At 48.3% G+C, this 17983-nt stretch overlaps 1 protein-coding gene across 3 annotated transcripts; it reads right to left on the bottom strand.

The window, feature by feature from the left end:
* Positions 1–304: 304 nt before the first annotated feature.
* Positions 305–17714, bottom strand: LOC126047164 (inner centromere protein-like). Of its 3 annotated transcripts, XM_049820428.1 has the most exons (19): positions 17690–17714; positions 17328–17472; positions 16865–16978; positions 13531–14210; positions 12330–12381; positions 11608–11641; positions 10358–10457; positions 9530–9620; positions 8279–8414; positions 8071–8205; positions 6836–6945; positions 6353–6464; positions 4970–5080; positions 4525–4655; positions 4236–4314; positions 3212–3319; positions 2877–2987; positions 1123–1279; positions 305–566 (listed from the first exon to the last, which is right to left on the bottom strand). In XM_049820428.1, the coding sequence occupies exons 2-19, from the start codon at positions 17462–17464 to the stop codon at positions 361–363; spliced, it is 2604 nt and encodes an 867-aa protein (XP_049676385.1). In that variant the 5' UTR covers positions 17465–17472; positions 17690–17714; the 3' UTR covers positions 305–360. The 3 variants fall into 3 exon arrangements, 2 of the variants coding, with proteins under 2 accessions (XP_049676385.1, XP_049676387.1); XM_049820430.1 differs by lacking the exon at positions 4970–5080 and having other exon boundaries at positions 17328–17714; XR_007508515.1 differs by lacking the exons at positions 305–566; positions 1123–1279; positions 2877–2987 and adding an exon at positions 3805–3981 and having other exon boundaries at positions 3233–3319; positions 17328–17714.
* Between the last annotated feature and the right edge of the window lie 269 nt (positions 17715–17983).

The raw sequence follows: 17983 nt of genomic DNA, 5'->3' as shown, positions 1-17983 counted from the left end.
TACCCTCTCAGGTTGAGTAAAAAATTTTATCTTCCCTACAGCAATTTCATAGCTTCCTTGTGTAAGGTTGTGCAAGCAATCCGAGGGAACATGTAACAGTGCAGTATCATATCTTCAAACATCTGCATTTTCACTTGTAGAAACCACAGCCATCAACCTCAAATCAGCCATCCAGAAGCATCATCCCACCATGGTGGCGGAAAGGAGAGAGACAAACACTGACAGAGTGTTTATTGCAACAGGATTTTATTCAATATTATTAATTTTTGTACAAAAAAGCTTAAAATTGTAAATACATTGCATGCTAAGAAAACAAACTGATACACCATATTGTCATAAAACACATTTCTTTACATTTTCTCAGTTTTTGAAGTTGCAAGATGGGCCACAGGTAGATTTGGTCCCAGGCGGGGAATGCCAAACTGCTGAGCTTGTGCGCTTGAAGTATCGAGGTTTGCTCTTGCCAAAAATATCCTCCAGCTTAGGGCTTGGAATTAGCCCAAAGAGTTGGTCAACATTCACTGGGTGATAGTATTGATGTAAAATGGCTTGATTAAGCTGAGACCCTGTGGAAACAACCATATAAGAGACGCAGACTCATAAATAAGTTTTCAGTGCTCTGTTTAAGGTGCCCTTTCCCTTTTAGAGCCTGCAGGACAGTTACTATTCTTTCACACCTGAAAAACTATTACTGTACAGTGAGTGCGATTACCAGTTTTCCTGCTCATTGCAAAGCTTTGAACCCCACACTTATCTTCAGGTTGCCAGCAGTGCTTGTTTCAAGCTACTCAGCACACTAGACGTATCCCAAACCCACCACACCTTGGTTTCTCTCAGGAGGACAGGCTGCCTCATCACTAGCGAGCCCCCACCATTCGTTTTGCACCCTCAGATCCAAACACATGCATGGAGGACTTTGGTTTAACTTCAACACAACAGCACTTGCAGGAAAGCAGCTCCAGTCCCCCTCACCACTCGGAGCCAGCAGCTGTCAGCACTGCTGAAGTCTCACACACTCCTGGACTGCACTTTGGAGAAGCTGAGATTGCACCATGTGAATTTGGAAAGCTCCAGCTTCCCAGGGAAGGAATTAAAGGAAACCAAACCAAACCTGGCACCTACCATCAGCCCAGGCAGGGACAGGCTTCCGAGGTTCATTCTCATCATCTGTGGAGTCATCACTGTTCAGATCCATCCCATAGTTATTTTCATTTACCTTTGGGGATCTGGATTCCTTTGTGCCCTTCGGGCGCTCTAAGTAGGATGTGGAGATAGATTTCTGAAACCACAGAGACAGCATTGATTAGAGCAGGAAGCAAACCTTCCAGTCTGGCAGGAGAGCTTGCCTCGCCAGGGCAGGCTGACTACCAGACCCATGCAGCCTGATCCATTGCAGGCACCTCAAAGCTCTGGCACCAGCGAGACAAAGAGACTGTGCTAAGGTCCCAGCTTAGATCCCACAGCAAGATGCTGTTAAGGTATTTAGGCAGTACCCTCACACTGAGCATAAGCCATGAGTGAGTTCCCAATGCCACAAGCTCGGCAAGGAACTTCACTGTAAAGGGAAGGTAGCCAGAAACAAGAGCTGAATTCTTAGAGCAGATGCATCATTCACACTCATTTCATCCCTAGTTCAAAAAACAGGAGCACCAAAAAGGTCACCTACCTTGTATGGGAAGCCTTTGATCTATACGTTAACTGGAACCTCTATAATATTCCTACCTGACAAGTAACTTGGGCTGAGATTTTCAGTAAAACCCAGAAGCGTTCAAATCCTTTTGGCTTTTTTTTTTTTTACTGGACTTTGCTTTGAAACCATGGCCCACTGAAAGCCAGGCTGTAGCATGATACTGCGTACTGCAGCAGGGACTGCAAGCCAGAGCTGAAACAGCTTCTTGCCTATCCTGCAGCTTCCAAGCTGCCAGGAAGAGCCTGCCAGTACCCGGCCAGGAAAAAGCCAGGGCTCCGTTTCACATTGAAGCTGCAGGTTGGAACAGCACAAGCCAAAGCTCGGAGATACCTCCTGGCTTTGAGGTGAGGAATAGGGATGACTAGCAGACCTGACAGTCATATGTAGTACAGGAGTGCCTAGAGGTGCTGACCAGAGAATAAACCAGGAAGGAAACCCTAATTCTGCAGGACTCTGCCTTAAGGAAATGCAGAAGTATATACACATCTGTACAAATGCACAAACTGTCACTGTGCTCAGTGACTTGATAACTACTTTTAACCCTTTTCCCCTCCTGTTTTTTGTAGAAAGGCCTTAGAAGAACATACCATGTATGTCTAAGGACTTGGCTTTTGCACACATGGCTCTACCACTCAAACCCCTTCACAGTTTCCACAGCAGATCTGGTTTTCATTCTCCAGAGCTCTGACATGAGTCGCAACACAAAGAAGTTGAGCAGAAGAGAAGCCAGTCAGCCGCAAGACAAGAGAGTTTACCGGTAGAGGCAGTACTCCAGTCCGACTCTTTGAGCAGCTTTCCACCTCTTCAGTTGCCAGGTTCAAGCAGCTCCAGCTCAAACAGGCTTCTGGAGAGCAAACAGCCTGACGGCTGGCCGGGCTGCAGTGACACTGACGCCTCGTGACGTGCTGCCATCCTGTGGCCATTTCCAACATCTTTTCCATGATAAAACACTTGGTTTTCCAGCAGGTTGCCCCTGTGCTGAGCTCTCGGCCAAGCATCCAAGAAGACAGACATCCCCATCCTCTGCACAGATGCCTCTTAAACCCCAACAGCCTACACTTGAGGATTTAATTTCCTGCTCCACCACTGATAGATAATAAATCTGCAGGCTGGCTCCAAACCACAGGAGCCGATTAGACACCACCAACTCATTTTATTTGCAAGCTCTGCTGGAACCAGGACTCACCTTTACAGTTTTGCGCAGCCATGTGCCAGAGGCAGCAGTCAATGCTTCTGGTCGCTTGATTTTTTTCTCCTCTCCCAGCTGCTGCTGGGGCTCCTGCAGACCATCTTCCTTCTGTTAAGATGCAAGAATTAAGTCATTCTTCATTCATGTTCACCCAAGCAAAACAACCAGACCATCTCTGGAACTGAGCCATATTTTCCGAGGCCCTTGCAAAAAAATCCTCAGTCCCTCTGTTTTCGTCTGCAGAAGAAAAAACAACCCCAAGACTCAAAGAAAAAGCGACTCCTGTCTTTGCTCAGATCCAGATCAACAAGGTCTCTACAGCCCATGCTCACCTTTACTGCTTTGAGCCAGGGATTAGAAGCCATGGCAATGGATTCTGGTTGCTTGGCTCTCTTCTCCTGCCCAGGCAGCTGGTGCAGCTCTTTTGGGCTCTCTTCTTCCTAATAAAGAGAAAAAATTTCACTGCTTAAGCTCCTTTTCAACCAAACCCACTTTTTCCAGGAGTTTCTTCTCCCATACTACTCAGTATGGAAGAGCTAATAGGGGAAGAGCTGCAGGCACTTTGAATTATATTCAACTTCTCTCTTTATCTGGAGGAGCTTTGCTATGGCTCACTCCAGCCCAGTTGCTGGCAACATATGAAGAATTTAGACCTTAATTAAAATTATATAGCACAAATAGGAGTTTGAATGTCATGGACCTGGTGAGTAAGAGCAGCAAGAGGAAATACAGAAGGAGGAGTTTATCCTTAAGAGGAGTAGCATTTGAGGGGTTGATTTTTTTACTAATAAAGAAAGAAGAAGAGAGAGTGATGTTAAGGGTAGAAAGAGAGCAGAAAGAAAATGTTACTGTGATATTTTGAGACAACCAGCCTTGACTTTAAGCCATAACATTCTTTGTATAAGTGCAAATGAAGCCATGATACCTGAAGTTTGTTATGGGGATCACATCTTCCAATTACACTGAGTGAATGTAGTAGGGAAAAAACCCCAAACTCTTACTAATTTTCATGTTCAGTATCAGTGAATGCTATTTGGAGGTGTTCTTCAAAGTGCCATTGTACGGCTGCCATCCATCTTGTGATGGGGCTGAGAAGGCTCACCTGTTAACAAGAAAAGACTCAACCCCAACTCTGTCAGAGTTGGTTTATTCTTGCACAAACCCCAACTCCTTACAATAACATGTTTATCATCAGTTTCACTATATTTGTTTCTCTAAACATAATAGTGAATGTGAAAACCTTAAACAGCAACACAGCACTTGGAAAACAGGTCTGATCTTAAAATAAGTCTGTGTATCCTATGCCTTGCTAGTTTACAACAGAGAATTTGTTCCAAGACCACTTCATCTCCCCACCTTTATGTTCTTCTCAGTGAACAGTGCTGAGTCCAGCTGTGGTTGGGGGGCCTTCTCTTTCCCTTGCTGTCTGTGATCCCTGGGGAAAAAACCCTATAATTTAGTTATAGAGGAAAGCATGTCTGCCCACCCTCCCAAGTGTTCTTATAGCCTCTTGCTTCAGCACCCCAAACCTTGGGACAGCCTGACACTCACACCAGTCTCTCAATTTCAGCAATACTATTTATGTTTACTGCTTCACCATGCCTGTTGCCAAGTCCCCTCCTCCAGGACAGAAACAAGCTAATACCTCTCCTTCACTTGTTCCACCTGTTGCTGCCCTACAAGATTTTTCAGTTCCAAGACTTTCCTTCCTTTTTCTTTCACTTCATCCTCTTTCCTTTTCTGCAGTGGTTTTTGCTGCTCAAATTCATCTTCCTCCTGAAGAAGAAAGAAGAAAACCCTTGTAACCCTCCAGCTCAAGTGGGGAAAGATGGGAGGATATGAAGTGAATGTTTTTACACAACCTGTGCTAGTTACACCTCATTCTGACCTTCCATGGCCTGTCGCCTACCAGTTGGGCAGTCTCTCCCTTCTGTCCCCACAGGTACCCTTGGGTTCAAACCCAGCATCAAGTGTCTAGACAGAAAGGAGAGGCAGTAACCTTTCCCTCTCCCACCATTCAGAACAGTGCATGGGTTCCCTGCTACTCCTTTCCTTTTCCACATGCAGGAGGGACCTAGAGTTGCTCTTACCACACTCGGCACTTTCTGCTTCCTTGCATCAGCTTCCCCATGCTTCTTCAACAGTTTTTTCTTGCTCCACTCCTCTGCTGCTTTCTCTTCCCGCACTTGTGAGACGCGCACCTGAGAAAGCCACACGTCTGCTCTATTGCCCCCGAGGACACACCTCATAGCCTTGTCCAAATGGAAGATGGGGACTGCTTCCAAAGCCTGTGATATTCCAGGTCCCAGTATCCAGCAAGTGGCATATGTGCATTGGATTTAGTACCAACCTCATGCAGCAAGTCCACCACTTACTACAGGCCATGTGAAGAGACACCCATTGCTTGGAGTGACAGGATAAAGGAGTACAGAGACCATTACACAACCCCAGAATAGATGCCTCCATCTTGTAAGTAATTCTCTGCTGAACAAGGGGATCTAGCATCTGGTTTCTGCTTTGCCTACAGTGCTGCTGTCGACTAACTGAACTGCAGAATGAAGTGGGGATGTGAAAGCTGACTGAGCCCCAGAGACATGGATCCCTCACCTGAGCTGTCTATCCTAGTAAAAGCACTAGTGTGTCTGCAGCAGCAGACTAGTCAGGGCTGGGTGTACTTTTGGCCACTCAGGTTTTGAGAAAGGCTGAAAGGAACACAATTCCTTTGTTTTCTGTGGCTGACCCCTTCCAAAGGTCACTTTAGTCCACTCCCCAAAATGAGCAACCATCCTTCTCCCAAACACTGCTAGGGCTCTGGGTCAGTGAGGCACAGCATCCCTCAATCCTGCAGAACCTGCACAGTTGTACAAAAGCAGCAACACTGTCTGCACGCAGCCATCAACAACCCACCCTAGCATGCTCTTCATCTTCTACCTGTCCTCAAAAGAGGGCCATACAAGGCTTTAAAAAACAAACACGATACAAATACACACACAGCCAAGGCTACTAGTCACAAGCATCTCTTGCATGCTTTGTAGCTATTCTTTCCCACCACATCTTTGCAACCCCCTGCAAGCACCATGGCTTCGCTGTCTGTAATGTTTTGTGGAAACAGCTCACTCAGAGTACACTGTAAGCTGAGTAAGGCTGTCTCATCTGCAGAGCCTGTTCACAGGACAGTCAAGGGATGCTGCCACATTCCTTAAATGCAGAGCACCATAAACACTGCATGTCAGAACAGGAATGTTTAGAACAACTGCGGAGGTATGGAGAACAAAAGCCTCCTCTTGTTAGACAGAGAATTTCAATGTCTCTGATGCAGACTTACCCACCACCAGATTAGTCACCATCAGCAGCAACCCTGTGCTTGCACATATCATGCCAGCAGCCTGTTGCGCCCTCCCCCTCCTGGTCTCACAGATCACCAAGATAATGTCACTGTACTGAGTGGTCCAAAGCTCGGTCAGACTTCTTACCTTCTCTTCATTCTGTAAAATCTTCTGCTCCATCCGCTTTTTTTTTTCTTCTTCCATTTGTTCCACCCGCTCCCGAGCCTGCAGTGCCTTTCTCAGACGTTCTTCCCTCTTCCTGGGCAGTGTGTGCGCAAAAGGGGCTTGTTAGCGTTATCTGCTCTAGCAAAGAGGATGATGGGGGAACTGGGACTTGTCATGGTAATTGGGGAAAACAGTTATTTTGCTTGACTTGCTCTGGCCGAGCTTACAGCTCATTTCTGGATTAATTTCAGACATTAGCCAGTCTTTGCATCAATGCAGTTCTCACTGCCATGAGCCATGAACAGCCGGGCTCAGGGTCCCCAGTCAGCATACCTTGCAAAATGCTCCTTCCAAGTGGAAGGCACAAAACACAGTACAGCAGTGCTGTCTGCCTGGCAGGAAAGGCCTCCAAGGCAATTCTGTGCTGAACCAAGGAAGGAGCAGAAGGTTAGAGACCCAACTCACTGTTTCATTTCTGCCTGCCGCCGTCTCCTTTCCTCCTCCACTTTCTTTTTCCTCTGTTCCTCAGCCTCCTGCTTCTTCCTGAGGCTTTCCAGTCTCTGCCGCTCCTTCTCCTAAGGGGAGATGAGTTCAGACTGTACCAATTGCTGGGGCCTGTTTCTACCCTCAGGGTGCTTGTGCACAGGCAGCTAGAGGCTAGGCAGCCTGCTAAACAAAGAAGTCACTGTCAGAGTCATATTCACCCACACGCTGGGATGGGAAGTGAATAGCAGGGAAGAAACAATGCAGGTTTGGCAATAGAGCTTATTTAACTAATAAGAGCAGAAGAGTCACAGGTATAGGAGGGAAACACCTCAGTCCTTCAGCTGTAGAGAATAGGTTTAGGCAAGGAACAGCACACTCCTGCTGTAGGTGACCACCTGTAGCAAATGCTTCTTGCCTGGGACAGCCTTACCTACACCGGCAGCTGGGAGAATAGGGGAGGAGGAGCACAATACAAGTAGTCTTGCTTAGAGACCAGAAGGTTTCCTAGCAGTCCCCAGCCCCAGCAGAACACACTGGCAAAGAGATCCTGACACCTCACCACTGCTATCAGTGCCCATGTGGCAAGCAGCACAGCTGTTACAATCGTCCAGCCCCCACAGTTAAGGGTGTCATTACTTACAACAAAGTCTCCCTGTAGAGAAGAGACAAAAAAATGATTAAGGATTTGGAATTAACACTAGAACCCCCCTTCATAGCACACAGCCCCTGTTCTTAGCTGCACCTCCTTACCAGCCTGTGGTAGATAACCCATTGCCTGACCCCACACTGCCTGTCTTTCAGCCCCACAGCAGCCAATTACGCAAGACAAGGGCAGATTCCCACTGCAAAGATAAAAGCTTCCCACTTTCTTACAGTTCAACAGTCCCAGAATATAAAATGTTTCTGCTGACTACAGATAGAGCAGCTGAGATATTTCTGCATATGAGGAAGGTTTGAGAATTGGTGCTAAAGTGCCTCGGCCAATAACAGTGTGTGGACAGGTGATGCAAGGCAACACCAACCAGTGTCCCTTCCCTGGGGAGGCTGAAGTAGAATTGTGAGGCCAGTTTGCTATGAGGACCTGCACTGATCCATGGTAGCAGACAGAACTAGGAATATGTTTATGCTTTTCTAAGTAAACAATCCCTCCTGCCACTCCCCCAAACTTGATACCCTCCTCCAGCCCCACGAGGGAAGGTGGGACTCTGATGCACCTTAAGATCAGGTCGGGTAGGAGTATTGCGTTTGATGAAGTTCTTTATGACACCCCCACGTCCTGTGCGCCCCGGGCTTGTAAGTAGATGGTTTTGCTGCACAGCCTGCAGGAAGTTTTTCAACGGTCTAACAACCTAAGAGGAGAAGATGTAGGGACGTCAGTACCTGCCAGGCAAAGGGAGGCAAAGGGCCATGCCACCCACTCACCTTGCTAGCTGGAGAGGAAGAAGATGCAGCCTGGTTTGCTGAATTCTTGTGCTTGTCATTCCAAGGGGAAAGGGTATGACCCCCTGGCTGCTGCCCATTCCATATAACTCCCATTGCTTGTTTACAGCTTCTTGTCCTGATGGCATTAGCAAGAGGAACATTAGGTGACCGTCACACTCCCCAGTCTTGCTAGAAGCATGTACTTGCTGTTACACACTTCCCTCCGCCTGCTTGCTGCTACCAGAGGACATGGGCCTCCTATGAACTCAGTCAGCCCTGTGGCAGGCACACCATCCAGTCTTGAATGAGGACAGGAAAGGCACATGACAACTTGGTAGGGGAATACCCAGGTTCCAGAGCAGTGATATACAACATAACACTTCTTCTCATTCTCCACTTTGAGTCCCACCAAGCAAGAAGTCTTTGTTCTATCTGGTATTAACAGCACAAGATAGACATAGCCCCTGTGTGTCTGCAACTAGCCAGCCCAGCTCACCTCACTGGCAGGGTTTCATGCACTTTATAAATACTTTGGATGCTCACAGATTTACCTGTGTCAGAAAAGACTGCACTTGCCTCCCCTAATTCCAGGTAAGAACAGGGGGAACTGCTTCACTGCACAATCAGTCCAATCCAGCAGCAGCCCTGAGGAAGGCTGCAGATCCTGACCCATCACACGGTGCTAAGCATCCACATGAGAACAGAGGTTATGGTTATTCCCCTTCCCATCCACTACCCACAGCAAATTCACCCCAGAAAAATCAGGACAGGAGACTGAGGGCCAAGGCTAAAAGCAGCTGAAATCTCACGTGAAACACCAGTAATACAAGCAGTGAGGAAACAAGTCAGGTATTCCAGACACTTGCACAAGATAAAAATAAAGAGGTCTGTCACCAACTCGCATTGCCTTCTGAAACTACTCCCGGACCACCCCCTTATGAGCCACACAGACTCACATCTAAGCTGTGAGTTATCTGTGCTATCTTAGTCACCTTTCCTGGTTTGTGCATGAAGTCATGTGTCTGCTTCCCAAGCCTGACCTGGGTCCCAGACCCAAACAAGGCTCAAGAAGTCACAAGGAACTCCCAGGAGGCAGGATTTGGCCAAAGAAGATTTCAAAACTATATCGGAAGTGGGGGGAAAGGTAGGGAAACAAACACCCAAAGCTTTTTAAAACAGATTACTTAAAAGACCAGGCCTGAGTCCTTCCAGACCACTGGCTCATTCCTCCTCCTTCAAAATGTCTCATACCAGATGCATGAGGGATCCTCCTGGGAGTTGGCACAATGGCATTGTTCCCGGTTCTCATTCTGGGGTTCACTGTTTGGATTTACACAGCTTCCTGTGAAGAAACCTGTAATTAGGACCATGTGCAAGGCATCCTGCAGGGCTCCAGTTCTTGTCTCCAGCTCTCGTGTGCTCAGAGCCCCATGGCACGTAACCAAAGTGAGGAACCAGAAGCCTGGATGGCTACCTGGAACATCATTGTTGTAGACATACACTGTGAAGCATGCTATAGTATGCATCCTGTACAGACCCTTCTGAACAGGCACAACCTGTCTCACCAAAAGGCCTCCAGCTATTTTTCCCTCTACTCCAGCTACAGCTGCTTATCAGATCCTGCAGTTCCCATAGGGAATAAACAAAAAGCCTGAATCAATCACTCTCCTTGCTTTGAGGCACAGTAAATAAATGGGACCTCTAAATCCTAACAAAATGTAAACCCAGAGGAAAGGGATGTCAAGGTGCTTTAACAGAACATTACACTAGGTGGAAGATACCAGGTCTAAGAGCAATCTCCTTTCAAAGTGTCCCCACTTACTCATTATGCAGACTGAAGTTGGACAGGACAGCATTTGTCTAAAGGCTTCGATACATTTACAAGACATTCTTGCTTATCTAATTGCATGTCTCACCTCTTCAGGAGATCAAAAGCTTATCTGAAAAATTACCTTGACTGGTCAGAGGTGGTTTTGTTTCAACACAAGTCCCAGATTTTCCACAAACCCTCATGCTGACTTCCTTGTCTGTGTGTCTTTAGGGCTTTGTGCAAGAAAAGCAAGACCCACTCGAAGTTACCTTCATTGTTCCCTGTCTGCTGCTCAGGAGGAGATAAGTGCTGTGCCGGAGGGCTGGCAGCCTGTACATTTTTGCTTGAAATGAGGACATCTTCAGGACTCTGCAGGAAAAGGAAACAAGCATTCTCTTAGCACAATTGCTCCGAAGAACAAGGCTACCATGGGCCTGCTGCCCTGAAAAAGCCAGTCACTTCCAACTGCAATCCAACTGCTAGGTTAGGGTCTGCTTCTCTATCAACTAGAGCTGTGCTGCAAGGACACCAACTGGCTTGTTTCAGTAACAAGGGGTCTCCTCATGAAACACCAGCCTCTGCAGGAAGGACAGTTGCCCAGCACTTCTCAACCAGAGCAGGAGCTTTACTGAACCTGGACTCCAAAGTCAAAGTGCCTTGAGAGTAACAGGCATCTTCTACACACCTTGGAGACACCAATTTTCAAACTGCAGATACTCCAATCCTGAAAGACAAGTCCCTGTAAAGTGTTTCAGGTTACAAGGTCATTAGGCACTTTAAGTACCATTATGGTATATTCACAGGAGGACAAGCATCCTAGCTGCCTGCACACAGGCCGTGCTTTCCCCCACCTGCTAAGCTACCACCACCATGACCCAGAGCAGAGCCACCTGCCCATTCCTGCTACTGCTGCTGCTTCCCAACAGCACCAGGAAGCTGTTCTGAAGCAGAGCCCACCCCTCTCTCTGCTGGGCTAGTTTTCACCTCAGCTCATTCACAGCACAACCACACAAGATGTTTTTGCCAGCTCAAAGGAGGGGGTGGGTTTCTTTGTCCTGCTAGCACTGCAGGCTTATGCTAGCTTGTCGCATATGTAGCCTCAGTGGCCAAGGAAAGCACATTAATGTGAACTGCCCTCCTGATTTTTGTAGCTCAAACCAGCCATACAACAGAGACAGGCTAAGAATACACACAGTCAATTATCATTCCCAGCTGCCAGGCAAAAGCTTGCTGACTCCTGGGAACCTGGCCAAGCACCTCCAAAAACTCCATCTTGAAGAGGCCTTATCAAGGCACAAAATGTCTCTGGAGCCAGAAAGCAACCGGCTTAACTAGCTGCCTAAGCATTAGAAGGGCAGCACTGTCCAACTCAGCAGCGCCTTCGCTGAGCTGAAAGGGATGTGACAGAATGATCCTTGGCCACATTCCCTGCTTCCAGTGGCAACATTCAGCAAAAGGTATCAATTCAGGCAAGATGATGTCTGGACAGATAGTTTGTAGGTTGTTCTTTAGAACTTACCTTTTCACTTGGGGGATTCAGTTCCAGTCCAGGTCTGTTAAAGAAAAGCTATCGTTCATTATTTCCACTCCCTGAAGGGTGAGTTACAGGTGATAAAAGTATGACGGAACCAGCATATGGGACCCCAAGGGAAGTGCAGATAAATCTAAGCACATCCAGAGGCACAAGCCTGTTTTAGCCAGGACACAGAGGTGGAGCTGTAAATTCTTCTGATAGACCATTCCATTGCATTACTGAACAACACACTGACAAACTTTGTCCCCTTCTGCAAAACTTCCACACAGCAGGTAAAAAGGAAGCTCTGTGAACCTTAGGTTGAGTCTTACCTGTCCACCTTTTAGGTCAGACCACAGCTGACTGACCTCCAGCACCACCAGGCATTTGGAGGCTGGTTACAGCCAGGAGTCCCAGGACATAATTGACATGATGCCAGCCAACACTCGGCAGAGCAACGGCTGGCAGCCTCTCAAGCCTTATGGCATAGGCTGGACACACCCCCAATGTAGTGCTTAACCTCACTGTACCCTGAACATACTTCTGAAAAGAAAGGGCTGTGCCTGAACAGCATAAACTTTGAAGTATCAACCAGCCCCAGGTGACATCATCACCTAAACAGTCTGTTACAAAACCAGTCCTATATCTCTAAGACAAAAGTGACACATATAGCTTCCTTGTAGGGTTTTCTGTGGTTTCCTCCCACCTGCTTTACATGGTAGCCTCACCTCATGCTGCTGGTCACATCTTCTTCCACAAAAACCTCCAAAGAGCTTTGACCTGGAGGAGAAAAAACATAAGCTAGCTTGGGGATTTCATTCTGAGGCTTCCCATCAGCAGCAATGTGTGTGTGGTAGAGCTCAGGTCTCTGTGCAGGCTTTCCTCCCAGGGAACACGCCGACTGCTCATCTCAGCTTTCCACACCAGCACTACCTCCTCCCTCAAGTGTCACTGACAAACTGGTGTAGGCTGGGAAGGCAGAGAACTGAAGCAGCAGCTCCTCTGCCTGCAGACTGCTCCAGCTGCACAAACATGCTCTTGCCTGTGTCAGAGATAGCATTTCCCAGTCAATTGACTTCAGCTCCTGCCTCCCTACATGGTTTTATGCAGAGATTTGCTGGATTTAGGCTGATTTCATTCCCCCCATAACACCACTTAGCTGAAAGTGTTATAACAAATGCCTAGCTACAGCGTGACTCAAAGCTGACAAAACTAAATACCAAAGGCCTCGGTGCTTTATTAGAAGCCAATCTGACTTCAGAAGCAATGATTTTTAGAAAGTCCAAATAGCAAAACCTTCCGAGGAGTAGTGAGAACAGAGGATATGAGGAGTTTAGTGCTACCAGGAATAACCTGGATTTCTGAATCTTGTTTCCTCCAATGACTGTGCTATTTGATTCTCAGTCCATCTACACTATCTTCACCCAAAAAGCATTTAAGTTCCTCTGCCAGTTTCGGCCAAATTTCAGGGGGTGGAGACATTCAGTTCCTATAGATTTTTTGGAGAGTTGGCAGAAGACACACAACTTAAAGCCCCTCCCCAGGGAATGCGACAGCCTCTTCTGATCGGCCAAACCGCACGCAGGGCTAGAACCAGCCAGACCGCATTTTCCTTTTCGCTCTTGTTTTTTTTTAGCCCATCCACAACCTACGTAACCCAACCTCCAATCCCTATGCCTATGTCCCAGCAGACACTTCCTTCACCTGCTGCAGCAAAACACGGCCTGAGACTTGGTTTGACAGCAGATAAGGACCTGAAGATTGGTCCCCAAATGGGTGGAAGCCACAAGGGCCATCAGCAAGAAGACTAAGAGGAGTCAGAGGCAGACTTAATACAGATGAGCAGCTCCACAGCTGCTTACTCCCCACACCAAAGCCAAGAAGCTGATTTAGCCAAATGAATGCACTCGACAACTGAAAGAAACTTACAGCTCACTCTGCTGGAGGCAGAGGATGATTCTCGCGCTGCTGCCTTCTTCGAAATGGCCCTGCTGATAGACCTCCGGATCATGCTCTCTCTTTTGCTGGCCAGTGAATATTTTTCTGCCAAGGAGGCCCTATGGCCCTTGTGGGGGCCACCCACAAAGCTTTGGCGTCCAGAGCAACGGCGCGTTTTGGATCTCACTGTAGTCATTTTGCTGTCAGACTCCTGGAAAAGCACCTTTTCGAGACCTTGAAGAGACTGATCTCCTCGGAGCATGGCAGGATCTCCATCTCTAGCAGCCTTGGGAGTGGATGTACTTGCTCTTCTCTTGGGGGCCTCCTCCCCCTCCCTTGCTGTCTGGCCAGCAGGGACGGAAGACACATCATGCAGCTCAGTGGCTGCACCCCCCTTGGGCAGCTGCTCCCCTGTAACAGCCTTACAGGCTGCATCACTGCTATCGGCACCCTGAAGGCAGTCCTGACAATCTATCTGCGCCACAGGACCTTGTGCTTCTGCCGGCCGTTTCCCAGTCAGTGCTGGGAGCTTGGTTTCAACACTGGCCTGAGACCTCACCGCACAGTTGGGCATAGACACCTCTTCCCCCTGACAGCCAGGGTTCCGGGGTTGCTCTTTGCTGTAGCGCCTCTGGGAACTTGGCTTGATGCTGCTTCTCCTTCTGGACAACCTTAAATAAAAGCAATTTTAAATGAAGTGATGAGGAAGTCTCCCACTCCCAAATGATTTTTAGAGGAAAAAAAGCAGACAACAACTTTTGAAGTGAACCTGCAGGCTTCTTCCCTCCACCAGTCCCCCTTGCAACCCAACTCTTATCACTGGTGAAATGCAGGAGCTGAACCTTGCAAGCTCGCAGATACGCTCTGGCAGATTTAGCTGGAACAATTTAGAAATTACTGCTTACTGCTCTCTGCTGCTGCAGGATGTTTTTTTGCTGGATGTTATCACTCTACCATAGGCAGGAATGCAGGGCACATACCGCTCACTGCAACCCTCCCAGCTGTCAGCCTGGCATATTGGGTTGACTCAAAAATAAAGATTGTATTGTATGCATACATCTGTGAGGTACCAGGACACTCGTTGCTGTTTGCAGACACTAACCCAGAGCCCCAGGCAGAGCTGACACCAGGGGACAGTAAAGTCATACTGGTACAACCAACTCCAGTCTGTTTGCCTTGAGCAAAGTACAGACATCCACACAGGGAGGGATTTTGGATAGAAGATATTGCAGTCTCCCATGATCAACTCCATGTGGAAGTCTCCCCTGTAGAGATGTACAAGATTCCAGCTAGAAACAGAAGGCTCTGCTGCTCTCTGGCAGGCTACTCAGATAAAACATCCTGAGCACTGGGGAGGCAGGAACCCAAGCACTGAAAAACATCCACAGCTCTAAACACAGAGTTTGTGAACAGGCTGGGAAACACAGCAATGCCACCACACACGTGGTACCTGACAGCATAATCCTGAGGAAGGCAACAAAAAAATACCTGTACAGTTAGGACTCACAAATTCTTTGAATTACTGTTATTTAAGAGAAAGATTATCCAGTACAGTAACTGTGTATAGCTCTATTACTTCAGTTAAACCTGACCCACTATGCAGAGGCTTGGGGAACTTTGGCATTGAAATCCTCTTTTCTGCATTAGGTAACCTGGCATGAGAGGATGGAGCCACGCACTAGATCAGCAAGTTGAGGTGGACAAATCCAAAACCAAAGGACAACTTTGGTTGTCCAAAGAAAGGCAGCTTCTGATGCCAAAGTGACCCAGAGGTAGCCAGGTAAAGGGTGGAGATTGGAGACAAAGATGAAATGGAAAGCTAACATGGAAACGCGCAACAGCTAAAGGCGGCTAAGAAAACCCACCACGGTGTAAGAACAAGGTTTTACAGCCCCTGGTGCATGACCACCAGCAAGCAGTGGCTTGTCCTACTGCCAGTATTCCAAGTTGATACCCTCTGCCCTTCTTCCAGCCTCGTTCTCTTAATTTCTCATTCTGGTGTCTAGCAAGAAAGGGGACTTTTTGCTAGAATTAGCAAAAAAGACTACTATTTGGGAAATGCATAACTAACAATACACTAAGAAATGGGTTTTAAAATACACACTGAGAAAAACAGAGCAAGAAAAACAACAACGGCCTGACCCTGCAGGATGGAGCACAACGTGCTGAACTGCAGTGTGAACTTCCTGTTGACAAATGACCGCCTGCCCACACGTTTTGTCACATCAGCAGATCTTTCTCAAAACTAGGTTTAAATGAGGAAAAATACATGCAAGACCCGTCTTCTTCAGGGGAGCAATCCAGCTGCTACCTGAAAACTAACAGCATGTCTTAAGAGCTCTCCTGTTTAGATCTGCAACATTTTCTTCTCCTGCCCTCCTTCACCACACACATGCATGAACTTCCCACGCTTCCTTGCTATTCTTGCTGTTCTCTCCATCCTCCATGTCTGGTTTCTGACAGTCTTTTAGTTCTACCTCTTCCTGTCCAACTTCTGTGGGTTTTTCACCATGGTTATCAAAATTTAAGTGCCTCAACGCATAAACAGTTTACTACCGCGTGCCCAGTGATGAGGTTTGGGTCATACTACAGCAACTGTCAGTGTGAGCTCACAGCATATGCTTCTCTGAAGGGAAGGTTACCTTAACCACCTTGCTGCTGAGCACCAGCTGAGAGCAGATACACAGTCAGCTACCATGAAGCAGTGACATCAAGGAAGTTAATTAGTATCACAGCCATTCCTGACTACACATGCAATTAAATCATGCCCTACACCATCCTGCCTCGGCATCTGTTTGCAGGCAACTGTTGTCTATTTAGGACTGGTTTTAACAACCTCAAGTACAGTCAGTTCTAAGCAAATCACTTGGAATTTCCACTTCAGTTTCACCGCTAGTTCCTTTGAGCCTTTCTGCCTGCCAGTTCAAACAACTGTGGATGTGCCATTTTTGCACGTCACTTGTAGCAAGTTCTGTTCTCAGGTTCTCTCAGGCACTAGTACAAAGGTTTAGGGAGTGAACACCGGTAGCGACCTCAGGCCAAAAACCAAATCCAAGCAGACAAGAAAACAGAATATTTATTATTCTTTGTTTCTAACCAGAAAAAAAGATAAAACAAAAATTAAAGTGAAGGAAGCCAGCCAACTCTATCCCAAACTTTCACAAGAATCAGAACATTGATTGATCTTGACATGCCCTTTTAAATATATTTGCTAACTCAGGGAATAAAGCAGCTATTTTATGTTCTTGTGTATGTGGAAACAGTTACTATTCTGTTTCATTCTTAAACACTGTGCGGCAGAGCCAGAACAAACCGGCTCACCTACCTCCTCCTATTTGGCTCCTTATGCTCATCTTTCAGGCATGAGGACTGCCTTTTCTTGGGACGCCTCCTCTGTGAAGGTGTTTTGGGTATTAATTCAGGTCCAGCCCCAAAGTTGCTGTTGAGCAGACAAATGCGGAAGGCAGAGATTGCTTCCCCCCCGCCTAAAACAATACTACCCACAAAACAAGGGCTGCTCATTGAAAAGGATGAGTGCTGGGTAAGAAACAAGGGAGTGAAGCATGCCAGCCACCTGGCACCAAGGCCCAAATGGAGCTGCCAAAGCCACAGCTATGTCAAATCACAGTTGCACAGCTGCGAAACCCAAGTCCCACCAGGCCTGGCACCGGGGCTGGCCCCCAAGCACCTGGGAGCCCACCCGGCCTTAGGCTCACAGGGGCTGGAGGCATTTTGAGACCAGCCAGCTCCCTGGGGGATGGAGAGGTCCCCCTGAGGGCGGCCCCTACCTATCCAGCATCCTCATGCCCTGCTCCTCCACCTCCCGCAGCCAGGCCAAGTGCTTGTGCTCGGCATCATGGAGGAACCGCGAGAGCCTCTGCCCACACACCTCCAGCAGCTGTGTGGGACCGCCAGCCTCTGCCATGGCCCTGCCTGAAACACAAAGGGAGCGGTGAAGGCTGGCAGGCACCCGGGGAGGCCCCGGGCCCGCCTCCAGCCTCAGAGCGGGGTGCGAGGGCGGGCCAGGCCTCAGCGCTGCGGGCCAGGCAGGCGCAAGGCCGGAGCTGAGGCGCGGAAGGCCCCTAGGCCTCTCCACCTGCCTCCCCTACGGCAGAGCAGGCCCCGGACCCGCTCCGGTACCGACACCGACCGAGAGCCCGCCGCGCCCCCGCGAACACAGCTTCCCTCTTCCACCCCCCCCCGCCATCATCCCGGCCTCTACCAATCACAGCGCGCGCGCCCCGAGGCGGGGCCTCTTATTGGCCACGACCCACGTCCATCACTCCCTCCCGTTAAAGCCCCGCAGCCTATTTGCCTGCCCCCTTCAAGCCCCGCCTTCCAAGCCAAGTCCTCCGCGGCTACAGAGGCCGGCGAGCAGAGGGGAGCCGATTTTGAGTGCTCCCGTGGTCGCCTCGCAGCCAATGGGGAAGGGCGGGCTGGGGGG

Source organism: Accipiter gentilis, chromosome 17, assembly GCF_929443795.1.
Source record: "Accipiter gentilis chromosome 17, bAccGen1.1, whole genome shotgun sequence".
NCBI classification, from domain to species: domain Eukaryota; kingdom Metazoa; phylum Chordata; class Aves; order Accipitriformes; family Accipitridae; genus Astur; species Astur gentilis.
Note: the sequence above shows the minus strand (reverse complement) of the source record. Positions and strands in the feature narration are given on the sequence as shown.